At 41.6% G+C, this 18,828-nt stretch overlaps 1 protein-coding gene across 1 annotated transcript; it reads left to right on the forward strand.

Moving 5' to 3' along the window:
- Nucleotides 1-1,520: 1,520 nt before the first annotated feature.
- On the forward strand, nt 1,521-8,861 carry PTGDR (prostaglandin D2 receptor). The gene is made up of 2 exons (XM_065940881.1): nt 1,521-2,382; nt 6,726-8,861. The coding sequence occupies exons 1-2, from the start codon at nt 1,537-1,539 to the stop codon at nt 6,963-6,965; spliced, it is 1,086 nt and encodes a 361-aa protein (XP_065796953.1). The 5' UTR covers nt 1,521-1,536; the 3' UTR covers nt 6,966-8,861.
- Nucleotides 8,862-18,828: the final 9,967 nt, after the last annotated feature.

Here is an 18,828-nt window from a genome sequence, read left to right on the forward strand (position 1 = left end):
AAGGCTTTTACATCTTAAGTCCAATAGTCTTTCTCTCTGAGTCTGTCCATCAGAATAGGCACTGAGCCTAAAAATTAGTTTCTTCAAGCCAAGGCATAATTTACTTGTTTATGTAATAGGGCCCTGGTCATCCCACTCAAATTTATACACTCAAGCCAGTTTCTCTCACACAGTGTGTGTTAGTTGCTCAGTCATGTTGGACTCTTTGTAACCCCACGGACTGTAGCCCTCCAGGCTCTTTCGTTCATGGGATTTTCCAGGCAAGAATACTGGAGTGGGTTGCCATTTCCTCCTCCACCCTCACAGGGTATCAAGTGTTAATTAAAGATATTACCACACTTACCACAATTTAACTCCTTTGCCTCTCCGATGCAACCAGGTCAAAGGCCAGAAGAGAAGAAATGTTTTCTAGTAGTCACAAACCAGAGTGAAAAAGCTTCTAACTAAGTCTCCTATTTTCTAGTTTCAAAATCCATGCTCAAGATTGCAGCTAAACATTAGCTACTAAAACAGCCTCCCTAAAACACAGGAGAATTCTGATAAATGTACTATACTCAACACTTCCTATGTGTCTGCACTTTACACACATTATCCCTATGTTTCCCAAGAGGCAAACAAGCTTTTAGATTGTTACTTCTCACGAGCTTAAGCAAGTCTCTCAGGGTCACACGGGCAGTGAGCAGTAGAACCAGGACTTAAACCCAGGTCTGATATCATCAGCGTTCTTAACCATCCTCTTCTCACCGTGTCTACATAACCACAGTGATTCATGCCACCCAACATCTCCTATTGGTTTTCCCTGGAGCCACTTCCCTAAAATCTTGAGAGGAGAACCATGGAAGCAAGACAGACAGACTCTTTCAATAGCAGATTCGGGTTTCAGGTACAGCTCTACCTACTAGCTCTGTCACCCTAAGAGGTAACTCGACCTTCCAAGGTGTGTTTCCTCACCTAGGGGATGAAGCTCATTGTTCCTATCTCAGGATCTAGAAGACCCTGTTTCAGGGTACAGGTGTTAACGTGAAGGTTGGTTACCTTTTCCCCTCCTCAAAGCACTAAGATGAAAACTAGTGTCGGGCTTTCTGAGCGCCCCCGTGGCGCTCGACTTCAGAGTCCTTCCACCACCACTTCCTCTCACCCCTCTCCACCCTCGTGGCTGCCGCTTAATTTCCCCTCCATTTCAGTACGTTCTCTTGCCCCGCAAGAAGGACTGGCCTTGGACCCTGAGAGTCTACCTACTTCTTTTTGTCCCCCGACGCTGGGCTTGAGGGTCTATCAGGACCCAGCGCGTCCTGCAAAGCCAGTGTCGGCTGCGCACGCCGCCGCGCGTCCCGCCCCGAGGGGCGGGGTGTGACCAGAGAGTTTGGATAGGAGGCGCTTGCCGTGGGAAACACCCCGCCGCCCGCGGAGCTTCCTCGGCGGCGCGACCTCTCCGGCCGAGACGCGCGCGGAGCGGCCGGGAGGCTTTTCTGCACCCGGACCCCCGTGGCCTCGGTCCTCCCGCAGCCTCCGCTCCGGCTCGCCGCGCCGCCGGTCATGAGGCCGCTGTTTTACCGCTGCCACAACACCACGTCGGTGGAGAAGGGCAATTCGGCGACGATGGGCTGGGTGCTCTTCAGCACCGGCCTCGTGGGCAACCTGCTGGCCCTGGGACTGCTGGCGCGCTCCGGTCTGGGGTCGTGCCCGCCGCGCTCGCCGCGCCCGCCGCCCTCCGTCTTCTACGTGCTGGTGTTCGGCCTGACGATCACAGACCTCCTGGGCAAGTGCCTCGTGAGCCCCTTCGTGCTGTCCGCCTACGCGCAGAACCGGAGCCTGCGGGGGCTGCTGCCCGGATCCGACAGCTCTCTGTGCCAAGCCTTCGCCTTCTTCATGTCCTTCTTCGGGCTCGCCTCGACGCTCCAGCTGCTGGCCATGGCCCTGGAGTGCTGGCTTTCCCTGGGGCACCCCTTCTTCTATCGACGGCACCTCACCCCGCGCCGGGGCGCAATGGTGGCGCCGGTGGTGGGCGCCTTCTGCCTCGCTTTCTGCGCGCTGCCCTTCGTGGGCTTCGGGAAGTTCGTGCAGTACTGCCCTGGCACCTGGTGCTTCTTCCAGATGGTCCACGAGGAGCGCTCGCTGTCCGTGCTGAGCTACTCGGTGCTCTACGCCAGCCTCATGCTGCTGCTGGTCCTCGCCATCGTGCTCTGCAACCTGAGCGCCATGCGCAACCTCTACGCCATGCACCGGCGGCTGCGGCGACTCCTGCGCCCTGGCCCCAGGGAACGCGCCGAGCCGGGCGCCGGCGAGAGGGAGGCGACCCCGCTGCACCTGGAGGAGCTGGATCACCTCCTGCTGCTAGCCCTCATGACCGTGCTCTTCACCATGTGCTCCCTGCCTTTAATTGTGAGTTGGCCGCGCTAAAGCTGCAGGAGACTGGCGCGCGGTGGGCCGCAGGAGAGGGGAGGGACGAGTGGGGCATGTTGGGCGCGGTGCAAGAGAAGCTGCGCCCAGAGACGCGAGGGTTTGTTCCCGCCTTCCGCGGATCAGGTTCCGTTCCCTCCGCAGTCCTCAGGAGATAGAATCTAATTTGTTGAGCGAAAAGAGGTAAAGCCACAGAAATTTAGGGAAAGCAGGAGCCGGACTGTGTCCCCTTAGCCCGGCAGAACCTCCCAAGTGCTGTCTGCTTTCCTCTGAGAAGGCCTCAGGACCATTTTTGCACCTCAGAACTTTGAGAAGCGGAACGTGGTTTCTCCTCGGCAGTAAGAGTCCTTTTCCACTTTCCGATGGCTAAGCGAGGTTTTATTTCGTTACACCTGCCCATGATTTTAGTGGCATCAGAAATGCGCAAATGACATCAGGGCGTTCTTTCCACCCCACCCGCCGCCCCCTGTGTTGGCATGACAAGGGAATAAGGGAAGGTGTAATCCTGCCAAAGTAATTTGCAGACGCGAGTGACTAAAAGCGTAGGTTTAGTTTAGTCTTGTTTTTTTTCACTGGTGTGTAAACTTTGAGGAGTCGAGGGCGCCCTTTCCCGTACTGCCGCTGCAGGGGATGGTGTCTGCAGAGGCGGAAAGGCTGTTTGGACTAGCAGGTGTGGAGGAAGGTTTCAACTTGTGTCACTCTGATAACCTGTCTCCACCGGTGTTGTTTCTTCTGTCTTGGCAAGCGAGGTGACATGAGAGCCATTATCTTTGGGTTTCAATTTACTGATGCAGGTGGTGGTGCAGATTGAGTTACTTCGTCGTTTTGAAGGTTATTTCCTCCTGTGAGCCCTGCCAAGACTTCTAGAAGTGGCTGAGGCTAGAAGTATTGCTCCTCTTTCTCTCCTGACTCCACAGTGTACTTGTTCAACATGAACAACGTTTAAATAAATTCATTGTCAAGTCCATGTTTTTGGAGCCCCGAGACTTATGTGAATAGGAAAGTTAAGTTTCTTATGGCAGTGTAGCAGTTTTGGACATTACTTTCAAGAGTGGATGAAAGTGACATATAATGTGATTTTTCCCTTAAATGAAGGTCTTAGTATTGGGCCAATAGTTGCCAATAGTTGTCAGGATTAGGATCGGAACTCCCCAAAATAAATAAATATATAGTTATATAAACAAAGAGATAAAGATATAGGCGGAGATATTTAGCAATGGTTTTCAAACTTTATCGCACTCAGACTCATCAGCACCGCTTTTAAAAACATAGCTGGCCCTATCCTCCAGAGTTGCTGATTCAGACATTTTTGAAGAATTCAGCATCCTCCACCTCACCTGCTGATGTGGAGATCACATTTGAAGAGCCACACTCTGAAGCAGGAGTTAACAAATTAGAGCTAGCTATCCGGAGAGCTGGCAACAGCAACATTTTTTCGTGGATCCCTAGTTTCCGCAGAGGGCGCTCTTCCCATCGGATTTTCCCTGTAATGGACTGCATTCTCTAAACAAGCCCGTTGTTTATTCTGAGTGTGTTTCTTAGTCAAACCTCTCTTATAGGAGCAGTTTTATAAAGTATCTTCTAAAGAATACTACTGATCATCAGAGATTTTTTGAAAGTTTAGATTGTGTTCAAACAGATATCTTGAATAGAGTATGTATTTTGATCACTCTCAGAAGTGAATAAATTTGTCATAATTTCAGTAAACCCCCAAAATAAATAAAATTAAAAGGCCATTCATAGAATAAATATTACATTTCTAATACAAATCAATTGACTTGAAAGTATCAATTAAAATAACTTAATATGCAGGAAAATTGATATTGATGTATACTGCATAGAAATGAAATGATTTGTCTTCATAATTTAAACATCATTCAGTTACCCAGATGCCAACTAATCAAGCATTCTCAAATGGTAAGAATTATATCTTTCTGGACTCCACTTTGAGGAGAAAGGAGCAAATATAAAGATTTAAGTCATATGAAGTGTTTTCTTTTTCAATCAACTCAAGTGTGTAGCCTGTTGCCATCCATTTATTCATTCATCTCAGATCTGGAACCTACAACATTCCAGGCACTGTAATTCCTTGCAGGGAATTAAAATGAGAAAAACCTCACATCTGCCCCCAGAGCTATAATCCTGGGGGTGAGAGGGAGTGAGTAGGGCTAGAAAAGAGTTTAGAAAAGGAAAGGATTAACTCCTAATTGATAAAATAGTAATACTAGCTAATTAATTATTATTATATGCAAGGACCTGTTCTCAAGGTTTTACTCATACTATCTCATTCGAATTTTGTAACGATGCGGGAAAATAGGTTCAATTGTCCCCATTGTATAGATGAAGAAACAGAGTAACTTTCCTGAAATGTCATAGCCAGTGAGAGGATTCTATCTAACCTGGATAGTCAGACTCTAAAGCTGATGAGCTTAACCATCACTTCAAAGAGGCTTCTAAATGGGGGTAATACTTTGGGTTGGCCTGGAAAAAAAGTAGAAGTTGGGCACATGATCAATTTCCATATCTGTAAAATGGAGATAATGAACATATTTAACAGGATTTTTGTGAGTATGAAATAAACTTTTTAAAGTAAAATGCTTAGAATGGTGCCTAGGAATATGAAACTCTGTATGGGCATTAGCCATTATTATTACTCTTTGTGTTATTGAACAGTTATAATGGGGGAGGGCTTCCAGATAACCTCTGTCTTCCTAAGTGCACTAGATGGGAGTATCTGAGCCTGCTGAAACGATCTACCGAAAAGAGAATAAAAAGGTAAGGAAACAATTATGGGAACACACATCTTCTCATATCCCTGACTGCCTTGAGTGGGTTTGGTCTGTGCACTTATTTGTAACCCCTCCCATTAATGTTGAGTTTGCAGATTTTCTGGTCCATTAGCGTCCATTTTGTCCCATTATGAATTTAAAAATCTCAGTGGGCTTGGGGGAAGTAAGGGTATTGAGAAAAAGCAGTGCTGGTCAAAACAGCAGTGTTGACTGAATGGCAGGAAAGGGATGAAGCAGTTTGCAGGGCTACCCAGAGACCAGAGACCTCAGGGAAGAGCAAGACAATAGGAGTGGCTGGGCACAGGTATGTAGGCTTATCTTTCCGTCCCTGAATTACAGTGCCTGGAACGTTGCAGGTTTCTTCCTAGTCTGAAAAGAGGATGCCAACCACAGAAAGATAAGCATCTGTGCTAGAATAACTAATTTACATGAGTTGTCCCCTGTCTTTCCACTGGAATGCATGCATGCAAGTCGCTTCAGTCTTGTCTGATGCTGTGTGACCCTATGGACTGCAGCCTGCCAGGCTCCTTTGTCCAGTATTCTCCAGGCAAGAATACTGGAGTGGGTTGCCATGCCCTCCTCCAGGGCATCTTCCTCATCCAGGGATCAAACCCACGTCTCTTACACCTGCCATATTGGCAGGAGGGTTCTTTACCACTAGTGCCACCTAGGAAGCCCCTCCGCTGGAATATTTCCTGTCTTTGCACATTGATTAAAAGTTTCTGTTTCAAATGGATTCACAGACATAGAAAACAAACTATGGTTATCAAAGGAGAAATTGGGGGGAGGGATAAATAAGGGATTTGGGATTAACAGATACATACTACTATATATAAAATAGATAAAGGGCCTATAGTATAGTAGCGAAAGCTATATTCAATATCTTATAGCAACCTATAATGGAAAAGAATCTGAAAAAGGATATATATATACACACACACATACACACACATGTGTGTATATATATATACACGTACATACATAGATGTATATGTGTATATATATGCATATATGTTTGTGTATATATATGTATATGCTATACACCTGAAACATTGTAAATCAGTTACACTTCAATAAAAAAAGTTCAGAGAAAGGGAAGTTTCTGTTCATTGGTGCCTCCACACATGCGACATTTCATGTGTGACTTATTTCTGTGCTAAGAATCAAGAACAGGAAGGAGGCAGAAGAAAGAAGGGAAGAAATTTAGTATGTTTGGGAGTCTGGTGACCCTGTTTGTAAACAATTCAGTGGACTGGATCTGTCCCACTTCAGCTCTTCCTCTGCACCGCCAGGTAATGCTAGCCCTAAGCTCTGACTGCCGGCAGGCTGGCTCCAGGGATTAGCCTGGGGCTTCCAGGAGGACCTGCACCATCCCGGCTCCTCACTTGCACCCATTCATGACAGTGGCCAAAATGAATATCACAAGGCAAGCTGCCATAGTCTTATGGAAAAATAATGTTTCATAAGTGAAGTAAAGGAATTTATCATGGCCATAGACCTTTTGCTATCCTAATCTAATGTTTTTCTTTAAAACAGTATCGTGCTTACTATGGAGCATTTAAAGCTGTTCCTGAGCAAAATGGAACCGCTGAAGAAATTGAAGACCTCCGAGCCTTGCGCTTTCTCTCTGTGATCTCAATTGTGGACCCTTGGATTTTCATCATTTTCAGAACATCGGTGTTTCGAATGTTTTTTCACAAGATTTTCATAAGGCCTCTTATATATAGAAATTGGCACAGCAATTCTTGCCAAACTAACATGGAATCCAGTCTATAACTATGTTACCCTCTCTCATAAACTCAAGAATATATCACATCTTCTGCAAAGAACCATGAGCCACAAAAAAATCTTATAATTTATGTCCTTAAAAGGTATGTTCCATAACAAAATATCTAAATGTATTTTCAAAACTGTTTTGTTCATTCTTAATAATGTGTTGTCCCTTTGTATTCATGAATCAGTTCAGTGGAGTTTTTCATTTTGAGTTATAATAGCAACTACACTTCCATATATTGTAAACTGGTAGCTCAGTTGCTAAAGAATCTGCCTGCAAAGCAGGAGACCCAGATTCATTCTCTGGGTTGGGAACTGGGTTCAATCCCTGCATTGGAAAGATCCGCTGGAGAAAGAAATAGCAACCCACTCCACTGTTCTTGCCTGGGAAATCCCACGGACAGAGGAGCCTGATGGGCTACAAGAGAGTCGCAAGAGTCGGATGCAATTTATCAACTAACCCAAACAATGTTTAAAGTCTTAAAGCAATTATAGTGATTGTTTTAATGTTCGTACTTGTTGTCCCTAATTTTTTAAGGAGATCTTGGGCCTCTGGGTCCTTATTTAAATCCAGAAGAAACACCACTGTTTACAATTATGTAATAGGTTGTTCTTAAATTTTCTTATTCTTATTTCTAGTGAAACTTGATTTGTTTATTATGTGTCACAATTGCTCCTATTTAAACATTTTCTTTGCCACCTGATGCAACTACAGTCTGAATTAGAGATGCCCCTCCTAAAAGGGAAGTGCAAAATGTAACTAGATCAGGCATTTGGAGCATCCTTCTCCGGCCAATCCCTGAGAGAAGGCTCACTGCCTTGTGTGAAGAGCCAAAGCTATAAATAAGTAAATGCGAGGCAAGGTGTGACTGTGGTCTACAATCCAAAGAAGAAAAAAATTCCATTTATCCTTTAAGTCCAATTTCTTATCTGGAGGGTGTCAGTAAGCATAAAAATTTGGGAGTGGGTTACAAAATGTTTGAGTTTTTTGGAACCTCCATTTTGTAGGTTTATCATATTGATGGATTCTTTGGTGGGGAGGAATTTATTGTTCTTTGAAAGACTGGGATGTATAATTTCCCAGAAAGCAGGTTTACTACACATGGCTATAACAGAGCTGGGCATTCAGCACAGCAACAAGCTCACCGGAACTCAGTCAGCCTCAGCTGAGCATGGTGGCGATGACCTTAACACCTACCTGTTAAAGCCATATTCTGCCCTTGGGGGAGATGGTAAGATCTTATGGAGGTTCCTGAGAAATACAGTTTCAAGCTGGAGCAGGATATGGCTCAGATGGAGCACAACCAAGCACTTTAACTGTACATTTAATTGTACATCATGTTTACAAATGTTAGCAACACTATGACCAAAAGGGAAAAGTGGGGAAAATACAGCTGCAGCTGTTAAATCAAACAAGAGACTGTAGACCCAGCTTGCAGGGAAGAACTTTCACCTTGGGTAGAAGAATACACGGGGGATTCAGAGGGCTTTTGGCATCTGTGGGTCCCTTTGTACCCAACAGACTCTGAGCTGGAGAACCAGCTACGTTTGAATAGCCTGAGACCCCCATTTAGTCATCGCTTCCAAAGACCAGAGTATTTGCCTTATTTCCAGTTTAGCAGCAGCCCCATTTTTACCTCTGGTTTATCTCAGAGGTGGTATTAACCTGGAAGTATATGTGTATTTTTTGTGTGTACCAAAACTGTGAAATGGTCAAATACAGGGATACACAAATTATAATCTGAAAGCGTGATGTGATGCAAAATACACTCGTTTTCAACTTTAACTCTTGCTTGTGTACTTAATGTGTAACTGCCTGTGTGTTTTATTGTCAGAGGAAGTTTGTTTTTTATGCTCTTCTTTTGGAAAGTGTTATGATCATTGTCAAGATCATTTGAAAAGTTCCCAGATGAATCAATAAACATAATTTTATAATATTTTGCAAAGAAAATTACTTTTCTTCAAATGAAAGAAAAGAACTTCATGTTTTGGTTTGTTTCATTGTTTTGAGTAAAAGTTTACCAGCAGCCTTTCATTCTCTAGCAGTTTAATAGAATGGATTTTTATAGACTGTCCTATTAGCAAATACGTTACTTTAAACAATTTTGCATAGGTTTATCCAAGGAATTAGTGGTCCTTTCTGTCTAACACAATGTAGATACACCATCTGTATGAAGTCCTTGTTAAGTCAAAAGTCAACTTTTCAATGATCTTCATTGATTTATTCATTATATTATTAAATAAGTTTTAATTGACACATACCTTGTGCCAGGCAATTAGATGCTAAGGAAAAAAATACATAAGACTTAGTTCTGGCCCATAAGTTGCTCATTGTCCAGTGGGAGAGACAAGCATGTAAACAGGTTACAACAGAGTATGGAAATCCCAGTAATAAATGTGCATGCAGAGTCCCATTAGAAGAGGAAATCTGAACTCGGGGTTACATAGGGTAGGGTTGTCACTAACCCTAACTCGGGTTAGTTCTGTAGGGTTGTCAGAACTGCACAGTGAGAAGATACTGAAGTCAAGTATTGAAGATGAGTAGGAATTTTGACTCCAGTTGAAAACTAAAGAAAGGACTAAAATAGTCCACATAAGAGGAAATATGTATGGTTAATAAATGTAAAAAAAGAATTCCTGTCTAACCAAAGAAATGCTAAATTAAAATCAAATTATCAAGGACCACACACAAAAATAATTATGACTGTCAATAACAGAAAGGCTCTTATTAAATAAAAAGAACACTGGTGCTCCCCTGGTGAGTTTATAAATTTGTCCACCTTTTCTTTCTTTTTTTAAAAATTATTTATTTATGTATCTACCTAGCAAGGGCTGTGCTGAGTCTTCATTGCTGTTCCGGCTTTTCTTTAGTTGTGGCGAGTGGGGGCTACTTTCTACTTGCAGCGCACGAGCTTCTCATTGAAGTGGCTTCTCTTATGCAGCATGAGCTCTGGGGCACTTGGGCTTCAGTAGCTGTTGCACGTGGGCCCAGTAGTTGCGGTTCCTGAGCTCTCGAGCACAGGCTCAGCAGCTGTGGTGCACCAGCTCAGCTGCTTCACAGGGTGTCGGATCTTCCCAGGTCAGCACTGCAGGCAGATTCTTTGCCACTGAGCCACCAGGGAAGCCCTGCTCACATTTTCTCAATAGCAACCTGACGGTGCATATCACGAGCCTAAAAGTGTTTTTTTTCTACCATTCCAGTGACTCCACTCTAGCATTCTCTTCCAGAAAATAATCAGAGGGGTTGTCACAATTATGTATGTGCAAAACTCTTCCTTGTAGCATTGTTTAAAATAGCAAATAAATGAAAAGGAAACCATCTAAATGACTGAAACAAGGGTTAGAGAAACTCTTCATGTATTATATACATATATATACACACATACACATATATATGAAAATAATGCAGCCATATAACAAGATGTTTTCAAATAATTTATAAAAATTGAGAAGAAAGCTTACAGTGTCATATGAGGTGGAACAAGCCTGATACAAACTATTTTAAGGTATGATCCATAATTAAAGTATATGTGTGTGTGTATGTGTGTGTGTATAAGACCTTGGAAAAATAAACCAGAGAATCAAAGTGTGGGCCACAGTTATCTTTTTTATGGACATTTTCCCCCATAATTCTTCATATTTTCCAAATTTTAAGATAATAAGTAAATTTTTCTTTCATGTGAAGTTCTTTTTTAAAATAATGAATAGAAATGGGCTGAGAAAACAAGGGGGAAAGGCATACAGGACAAGCTTTCAAGTTAAAGGACCAATATGTGCAAAGCTATGCAGGAATAAAGGAGTATGGCGTGTCCAGGCTTAGTAACTCCATTTGGCAGTAACTTGGGAATTATGAGCAGAGGTGGCAGGAAAAGAAGCTGAAAAGAGATGCAGTTTTCACACTGTCAAGGTTGTTGAGTCCAGGGAGAAGGGCTGGAGCTCTTGTGGGGCACATATTCTCACTGCAGACTTTAAAGCCAGGATGCAGCTAGAATGGAGTTTGAGGGAGGTCATGCTGGTGGCATGGACTGAAGATGGGCAGATGGGGGCCTGATGAGGTTGTACAGTCCATGCACTAGACCATCATGCTGGTTAAGGAAGTGAGTAGGACCTGCTTGGGCTTCCCAGATGGCACAGTGGTAAAGAATCTGCCTGCAGTGCAGGAGATGCAAGAGACACTGGTTCAATCCCTGGGTCAGGAAGATCCTCTGAATAAGGAAACCCACTCCAGTATTCTTGCCTGGAAAATTTCATGGACAGAGGAGCCTGGCAGGCTACAGTGAAGGGGTTGCAAAGAGTCAGACACAACTGAGCATGCAGACAAGGACTCACTTGCTTGGTTGCTTGCCTGTATGTGGAGTGCACCAGCTCAGAAGAAAGGGCCCCCTTTGATAATCTTTCTCCTGGGAGGAAGCACAAAAATGCCAAATATGCAAGCCCAGGAGCACCAGGCCACCAGAGAGGGTTAGAGGAGAGGAGGAACTGAATTCAGGCCACACCAGGGAAAGGTGAGTTGTGCAGCTTTTTAATAGGTAAAACTGATAGGGAGGATTCCAACTCATGACTCAGCTGTGCCTTTATTCTTCTTTCAATATACTCAGGAACAAGTTAGGAGAGGAAAGAATTCTGAAAAAAGTCTGTTTCTTTTTTTCCTGACATTGCCAGTATACCTGGATAGAAGATCGCTGTTACGATGCTAATGAAGCTTCTGGGTCAATTGTGGATTTTACTTATATATTACCCAGCTCGCAAAGAGTTGGACACGACTGAACAATGATAACAACCACCCAGCCATGTTAATAAAGGGCCAGTGATTAAGACCATTAACTTAGCTCCAAAAGTCCATCAAAGGCTGACTGGGCCAGGTACTCCTGAAGCTTTTGGGGAGAGAAGGGATCCCACGAATAAAAGCAGTATGCTGGTCCTAGACACTCACTAGCCACACAGCCTTCTTGCTCATTTAACTGAAGATTTCTGTGTTCTAGGCCGGCACTTCTCAAAGCCTGATACTGGCCCAGCAGCCTCAGCATCACCTGAAACTTGTTAGAAACATGCATTCCCCAGCCCCACCCCAACAACAGTAGAATCAGAATCTCTGGGGCTGGGCCCAGCAGTCTGCTTTAAGGTGATTCTCATGCATGTTCAAGTTCAAGAACCACTGCTCCACCAAAAAAAAAAAGAAGAAGAAAATACTGGCCAAATGACCAAAAAATATGCAAAAAAGACTCCATTCATAATGTTTCTCTGACCTCTGATTCTCAGATCTTTTCAGTTGTAATCACTGGCACCTAACTCCCCAAAGCATGTTATCTATAATACTTCTGTTATAATACTTCTGTTCAGGCAGTCATCACAACTCATTACTTCACATGCTCATAGTATTAATGGCAGTGAGGAGCCTTTGGCCCATGACAGAAAGATGCTCCTCCAGAGGAGCTGCTTCTTCATCCTCGTGCAGATGCCTATTGGGTCTAAGCCTAACAGTTGTTTCGTTGTGAAATAAAACTAAGCAAAGGGCATTCATTTACAGAATAACATTACCAGAGATTATGTCTAAAGGGAAGCTTTCATTAGGAAATTGATTACATACTAAAATGGTGCATAAAACGTGCATATATTGTTTAAATAATAAAGTGAACATTCAAGTAAATGCCATGCAGGTCAAGAAACAGAACCAGAGGTGAACATTATCCTGACATTAGGATGACCATGTCTTCACTTTTCGTTACTTTACCACCTGGGTGTGCATCATAAAATATGTACTCTTTTATATCTTTCTCCCTAGCTTAGTACTGTGTCTCAGATCAGATTTCTCCCACGCAGACACAAGACAGGGCTTCAGGTGTGTGTGATCTGTGGAGTTCGTCTTCTCAGGAGAAAGGCAGTGAAGGAAGCTGGGACAGGGCAGCTACAAGCACTAAGCAAAGATGAAGTCTCAGCTGCAGCCTACACCCGGAGCAAAAACACCACAGTGCTGGACCCACAGGTCATAAGCAGTCTTTGGCAAAGGTGCACTGGGGGTGGCCTTCAGGTCAAGTGCAATTTTCCAGGAGCTTCCCTGGTGGCTCAGTGGTAGAGAATTCGCCTGCCAATGCAGGAGATGGGGGTTCAGCCCCTAATCTGAGAAGATCCCACATGCCGCAGGGCAACTAAGCCCGTGCACCACACCTATTAAGCCTTTGCTCTAGAGTCAGGGAGTTGCAACTACCGAGTCCACATGCCCTAGAGCCGGTGTTCTGCAACAAGAGAAGTCACTGCAGTAGGAAGCCGCAAGTAGAAAGTAGCCCACTCACCACGAGTAGAGAAAAGACCCCGTAGCAACAAAGACCCAGCACAGCCATAAATAAATAATTTTCTTTTTAAAAGAGGGCAATTTTCCAGAGCAGGGGCCACCTGTGAACCATTGTCAGCAAATACAGGAGCTGAGGGGTGGGTGCCCTGTCCTGGAAAGGGAAATTGGGCAGCTTCCACTACATATTATGTTTGCGATTCACCTCACTGTATAGCTGCAGTTCATATGATATCTATGCTGAATAATGTTCTATTGTATGAATATATCATATGCTGCCAATGAACATTGGGGTTTATTACAAATGATGCTACTTTGACTATTTTATCATGTACTGTATAATGTCAGACATGCAAAAGGTTATATCTAAAGCATATGCCTAGGAGTGGAATTATAGGATTGTAGGGTATGTACATCTTCTTTTTTATTATAAAAATTGTTTTCCAATTTACACTACTACCAGCACTATTTGGTAGCTCACATTGCTCCACTTGTAATTTTGGACTTTTTATTTTAGCCATTCTCATAACTTTGTAATGGTATCTCATTGAGGTTTTAATGTGTTTTGTTATTAATGCTGCTGTATACCTTTCTATATATTTATTGGCAGTTTGGAAATTCTCTTTTTATAAAATTTTTGTTCAAGTCTTTTGCCTAGGTTTGTCATGTAATGTCTGTCTTTGTCTCTTTTCTTACTGATTTGTAGATTTCCTATATGTTGTTAGCCTTGTTAGAATAGCACCTATTATGTAGGAGTCTTGTGGGTTTGATCCCTGGGTTGGGAAGATCCCCTGGAGAAGGAAAGGCTACCCACTCCAGTATTCTGGCCTGGAGAATTCCATGGGCTGTATAGTCCATGGGGTCACAAAGAGTCGGATATGACTGAGCAACTTTCACTTCACTATATGTTGTTACTCTCTTAGTTACGTGTGTTACAAAAATATTTTCCCATTCTGTAATCTTTTTCAGAAAGTCTCTTTACGGTGACTTTTAATGAATAGAAGTTTTATTTATTGGAATCTAATTTATTAAGCTTTTCTTTTATGGTTAAGCTTTTCATGTCCTGCTTGAGAAATTTTTTTCCTCACCTGGAATTATGAAATATTTTTCCACATTATTTTATAAAGGCTTTATAGTTTTGCCTTCACTCCTAGGTTTTATCCCACCTATAATTTATTTTGTGTATGGTGTGATATAGATATTCGATTCTGTATTTTTACCGTATAAATAACCAGTTGTCTCCAACTGAACTTTTATCAAAAAATCCATCCTTTCCTCACTGATATTAAATATTATCTTGTCATATATCAGGTTTCTAAATATGTATTCTGTTTTCAGTCTCTCTATACTATTCGATTAGCTTGTTGTCTTAGTTATTGTAGTTTTACAGTACCTGGTACACTAAATCCATCTTTTTCTTTTAATTCTTTTTCAAGAATTTCAAGGAACTTACTAATCTTAATGCTTTGTGTTTCTGCAGAAACTTTAAAATAAGTTTGCCAAGTTACACCAAAAACAAACAAAAAACCTGCTGGGATTTTTACTGGGATTTCACCTGATCTATTGATACATTTATCAATTTGGTGTATCTCCCAATTTACTTATGTCTTCTTCAATGTCTCTTTTAAAATTTGGGGGTTTTATTAACTTATATGTACAGAAAAGTCTAGAAATTATAAGTAGACAAATTAAGCATGATAACTAACCAGCACCCAAATTAAGACACAGAATATCACCAGAATCCCATGTCTCTAAAAATCCCCTTTTACCTACCAACTTCACTTACAAAGGATAGCCACTTTTTTGACTTTTAATATTTTATATTTATTTTGTTTGCTTTTGAACTTTATTTACATAGGGAAAAGTCACACAGTGTGTACTTGGCTTTTTTTTCATTCAGCTTTATGCTTATGAAATGCATCCATGTTGTTCAGATAGCTATATTTTATTCATTTTCATTGTCATAGGGTGTAGTCTTCCACAGTATGAATTTATCACAATAGATTAATCCACTCCATTGAAGATATACATTCAAGATATTCTAATTGGGGCCATTACAGATAGTAATAGACATTCTTGTTCACATCTTTTGGGAGCATAAGCATACATTTCTGTTAAGGAAACAACTATGAATGCAATTGCTAGGTCATAGGTTTTGTCTTTGGTCCATACTGCAAGCAGTCTTTCAAAATGGACTTTATTAGGTTCTACTTTCACAGAACTGTATGAAATTTCTAGTCAATCCACATATTCATCAATACCTTACATATCATCTTTCTATTTCGATTTAGCTATTCTGGGACTGTATAGTGGTATAATACTGTGGTATTAATTTGCATATTCCTGTATGCACTTTTTCATGTGTTTATTGGCATTTAGATATCCCTGTCTGTGAAGATCTGTTAAAGTCTTTTCCCCATTTACAGAATATTGTCTGTCATTTGCATATTGATTTTTACCATCTCATCATCCAAATCTATTAGGTTCTTGAATCTGGGCAGTATGTGGCTAACTTTTGTACAGAGTGGGAATTCTAGTAAATTCAATCTATTTGGTTTTTCTGGAATTCAAAATAAGAATGTAGATAATGAAGGATACCTGAAGCCACTGTAGGTGTATTTCTGCTAAATCTGGCTTCTGGTGTCTTATTTCCTGATGAGCTTGTTCGTATGCTAACTGCTCATATTTCTGAGATTCTCTGAGGCCTAGGATGATGGTGCCTTCCTCCAGAGAGGATCTGTATTTGGACCGGGCACCTAGAGTCAACCCATAACTTCTTTAGATCAGTTCACAGCATGACTTTTTTGGACCAACCAGGAAAGGTGAATCAGGTTACATACTCACAGTCTCTGCCAGCATGTGGTTTTAACTTCCCTGGGGTAGGGTTTTTCTTTTCTTTACTCCCTCTGCACTGTTCAGTATCAAAGGATTTCATTTTTCATGTGTCTCTTTGGAATGAGAATTCGGGTGTGAGCAGGTTTACTTCTGGTTCACTCTTAACCTGAGGAAATAATAACCCTTTAGGATCCTGGCCTTGTAGGGGAAGGTTTCCTCTTAGGCTCTCCATCTTTGCACAACTAAGTCTTTAATTTCTAAATTCATGGGTCCTCAGAAGACTTAAAAAAATAACAGCCAAGTTTCCTTAGTTGGCAGGTGTCATCAAAGGCAAAAGCAACCTCAGTGTTCTACTTTCCCTCCAGATCCCCATTTTCATTCAGATTTTGGCCTCATAAATCCCTACCATCTTGTCTTTATTATGCTTTTCAGGTTTTTAAAATCTTTGCGCAACATTTTTTAGTTGTTTTTATCCGGGGGATTAGTCTAAATAGTGTAGCCTGCTACATTACTCAAAGTATGACTTCTTTTAAGTTTTCAGACTATTGAACAACCATGGGAACAGGGAGGGAATCTCTTTAATGAAATAACTAAAACTCTTTTAGTAAATAATTAAAACTGATGAATGTAAAAAAAAAAAGTATAGGATCCTGTATTTTAGAGGGAAGCCATTGTTGTTGTTCAGTCACTCACTCGTGTCCAACTCTGCAACCCCATGGACTGCAGCACGCCAGGCTTCCCTGTCTTTCATCATCTCCCAGAGTTTGCTCAAACTCATGTCCATTGAGTCAGTGATGCCATCCAACCATCTCATCCTCTGTCGGCCCAAGTATTTTTAATATGAAAAAAAAGATAACATTATTTACAATTTAATTAAAAAAAAGAACACAGTTTCTAAGCAAAGTAGGATTTTAAATGATAAAGACAAACAAATGAAAGAAGGAGAAAAAATATAAGTGAACCAAAAGCTGATTCTTTGGGGAAGAAGGAGAGGTAAGAAAGACAAATTAAAATAACTGGGAAAATAACACAAAACAAAATTAAAGATCACAGAGATATGACACTGATAAAAATTTGCAGTTGTAGGAAGATACTAGGCACCAGTAATTTTCATAGTCCACTTTCCAGAGCCCCAGGAAAGGCGGGCACAGGAGAGGAGCCGGCAGGAAACCAGATCAGTAGGGGGCCTAAAGGGGCTTCCAGGTGGCGCTAGTGGTAAAGAACCCACCTGCCAATGCCGGAGATGTAAGAAACGTGGGTTCGATCCCTAGGTCAGGAAGATCCCCTAGAAGAGGGCATGGCAACCCACTTCAGTATTCTTGCCTGGAGAATCCCATTGCACAGAGGAGCCTGGAGGGCTACAGTCCATAGGGTTGCAGAGTCAGACATGACTGAAGCGGCTTAGCACACAGGCATACAGGGGATCCAAACCTTTCTCCATCGAAGTCACCCAGAGCAGATTCATTTATATCGATACCTAGACTTGACAAAAAGCACCACACAGAAGAGATACAAATTATACCAATTTCAAGGATTCTCTAGAAGAACTCACAAGATTCACACATAGTTGTACTTGTGGCTATGGTATATTATAATAGGAGGCTACAAAGTACAGTCAGCAATGGGAAGAAGCACGTGGGGTGAAGTGCAGAAAAAACCAGGCACAAACTTCGTAGAGTCCTTGCTAGTGGAGTCACACAGATGTGCTTAATTCCTCCAGCAATGAGTTGTGATGACACCTGTGATGCGTTGTCCACAGGGATGCTCATTAGGGACGCAGTGCCCAAAGTTTTTGTTGGAGTTGGTCATATAAGCAGTGTCTGCCTGGCACATGACAAAATTTCAAATTTTAGAAGGAAAGTGGAAAGCCATATTTTTGCACAGTCTAAAAATATTAAACCACCCTTATCACTTAGAGAATGATGGAAACCCTCCCAAAGTTCAAGTTCCCAGAAGCCAGCCAAGGGCCAACTATGCAAGCAGGTCTGGCTAATGATAGCACTCTCAGGCTTGCTTTGTTAGCTCTTTTATACACACAGAATTTTCTAAGAAGAAAGAAAAACATCATTCTAAACTGAAATTGTATATCTAGGAAATATAAAGGAATCATCTGATAAACTATTAAAATGAATAAAAGTTTATAAATACAGTTTAATATAAAATATATAAAATCAATAACATTTTTAAGTACTAGAAGCTATACAAAAACCAAACAAAAAAGGGTCCTGTTTATAATAAGAAATAAAACATACATATTGCTTGGGAATAGTGTTAACAAGATATTATGTTGTGATGTTATAAAGGAAAAAATGCATATTATAATAAAAATGTAAAGTAAGACTTGGAAAAGTAACCAGTTATTTATTCTTAGTTATATTCCTAGTTAGGAAGACTGCATATGAAAATAACTAATTTACAAGTTTAATACAATACCAATCAAAATGTCTACTCCTCTGAATTACTTCTTTTAAAGAAGAGTAATTTTTGCCCTTATTGACAAAATGATCCTGAAGTTTACTTGGAGAATAAAAAGGGAAGAAAGTACTGAACAAAAATTAGTTGTGAGAGGTCAGCCCTATTCTGTTTTAATCATATAAAAATATGGTAATTAAAATAATGTAATGAATGTACAAAGAAAAGGCCAGATTTATAAAGACAAGTCCAAATATAGATCTTACTATATACATGACAAAGAATGCAACTCACATCAATGAGGAAGAGAAAGATTAGTAAATATAGGATATA

Source organism: Muntiacus reevesi, chromosome 7, assembly GCF_963930625.1.
Source record: "Muntiacus reevesi chromosome 7, mMunRee1.1, whole genome shotgun sequence".
In the NCBI taxonomy this organism is placed as follows: Eukaryota; Metazoa; Chordata; class Mammalia; order Artiodactyla; family Cervidae; genus Muntiacus; species Muntiacus reevesi.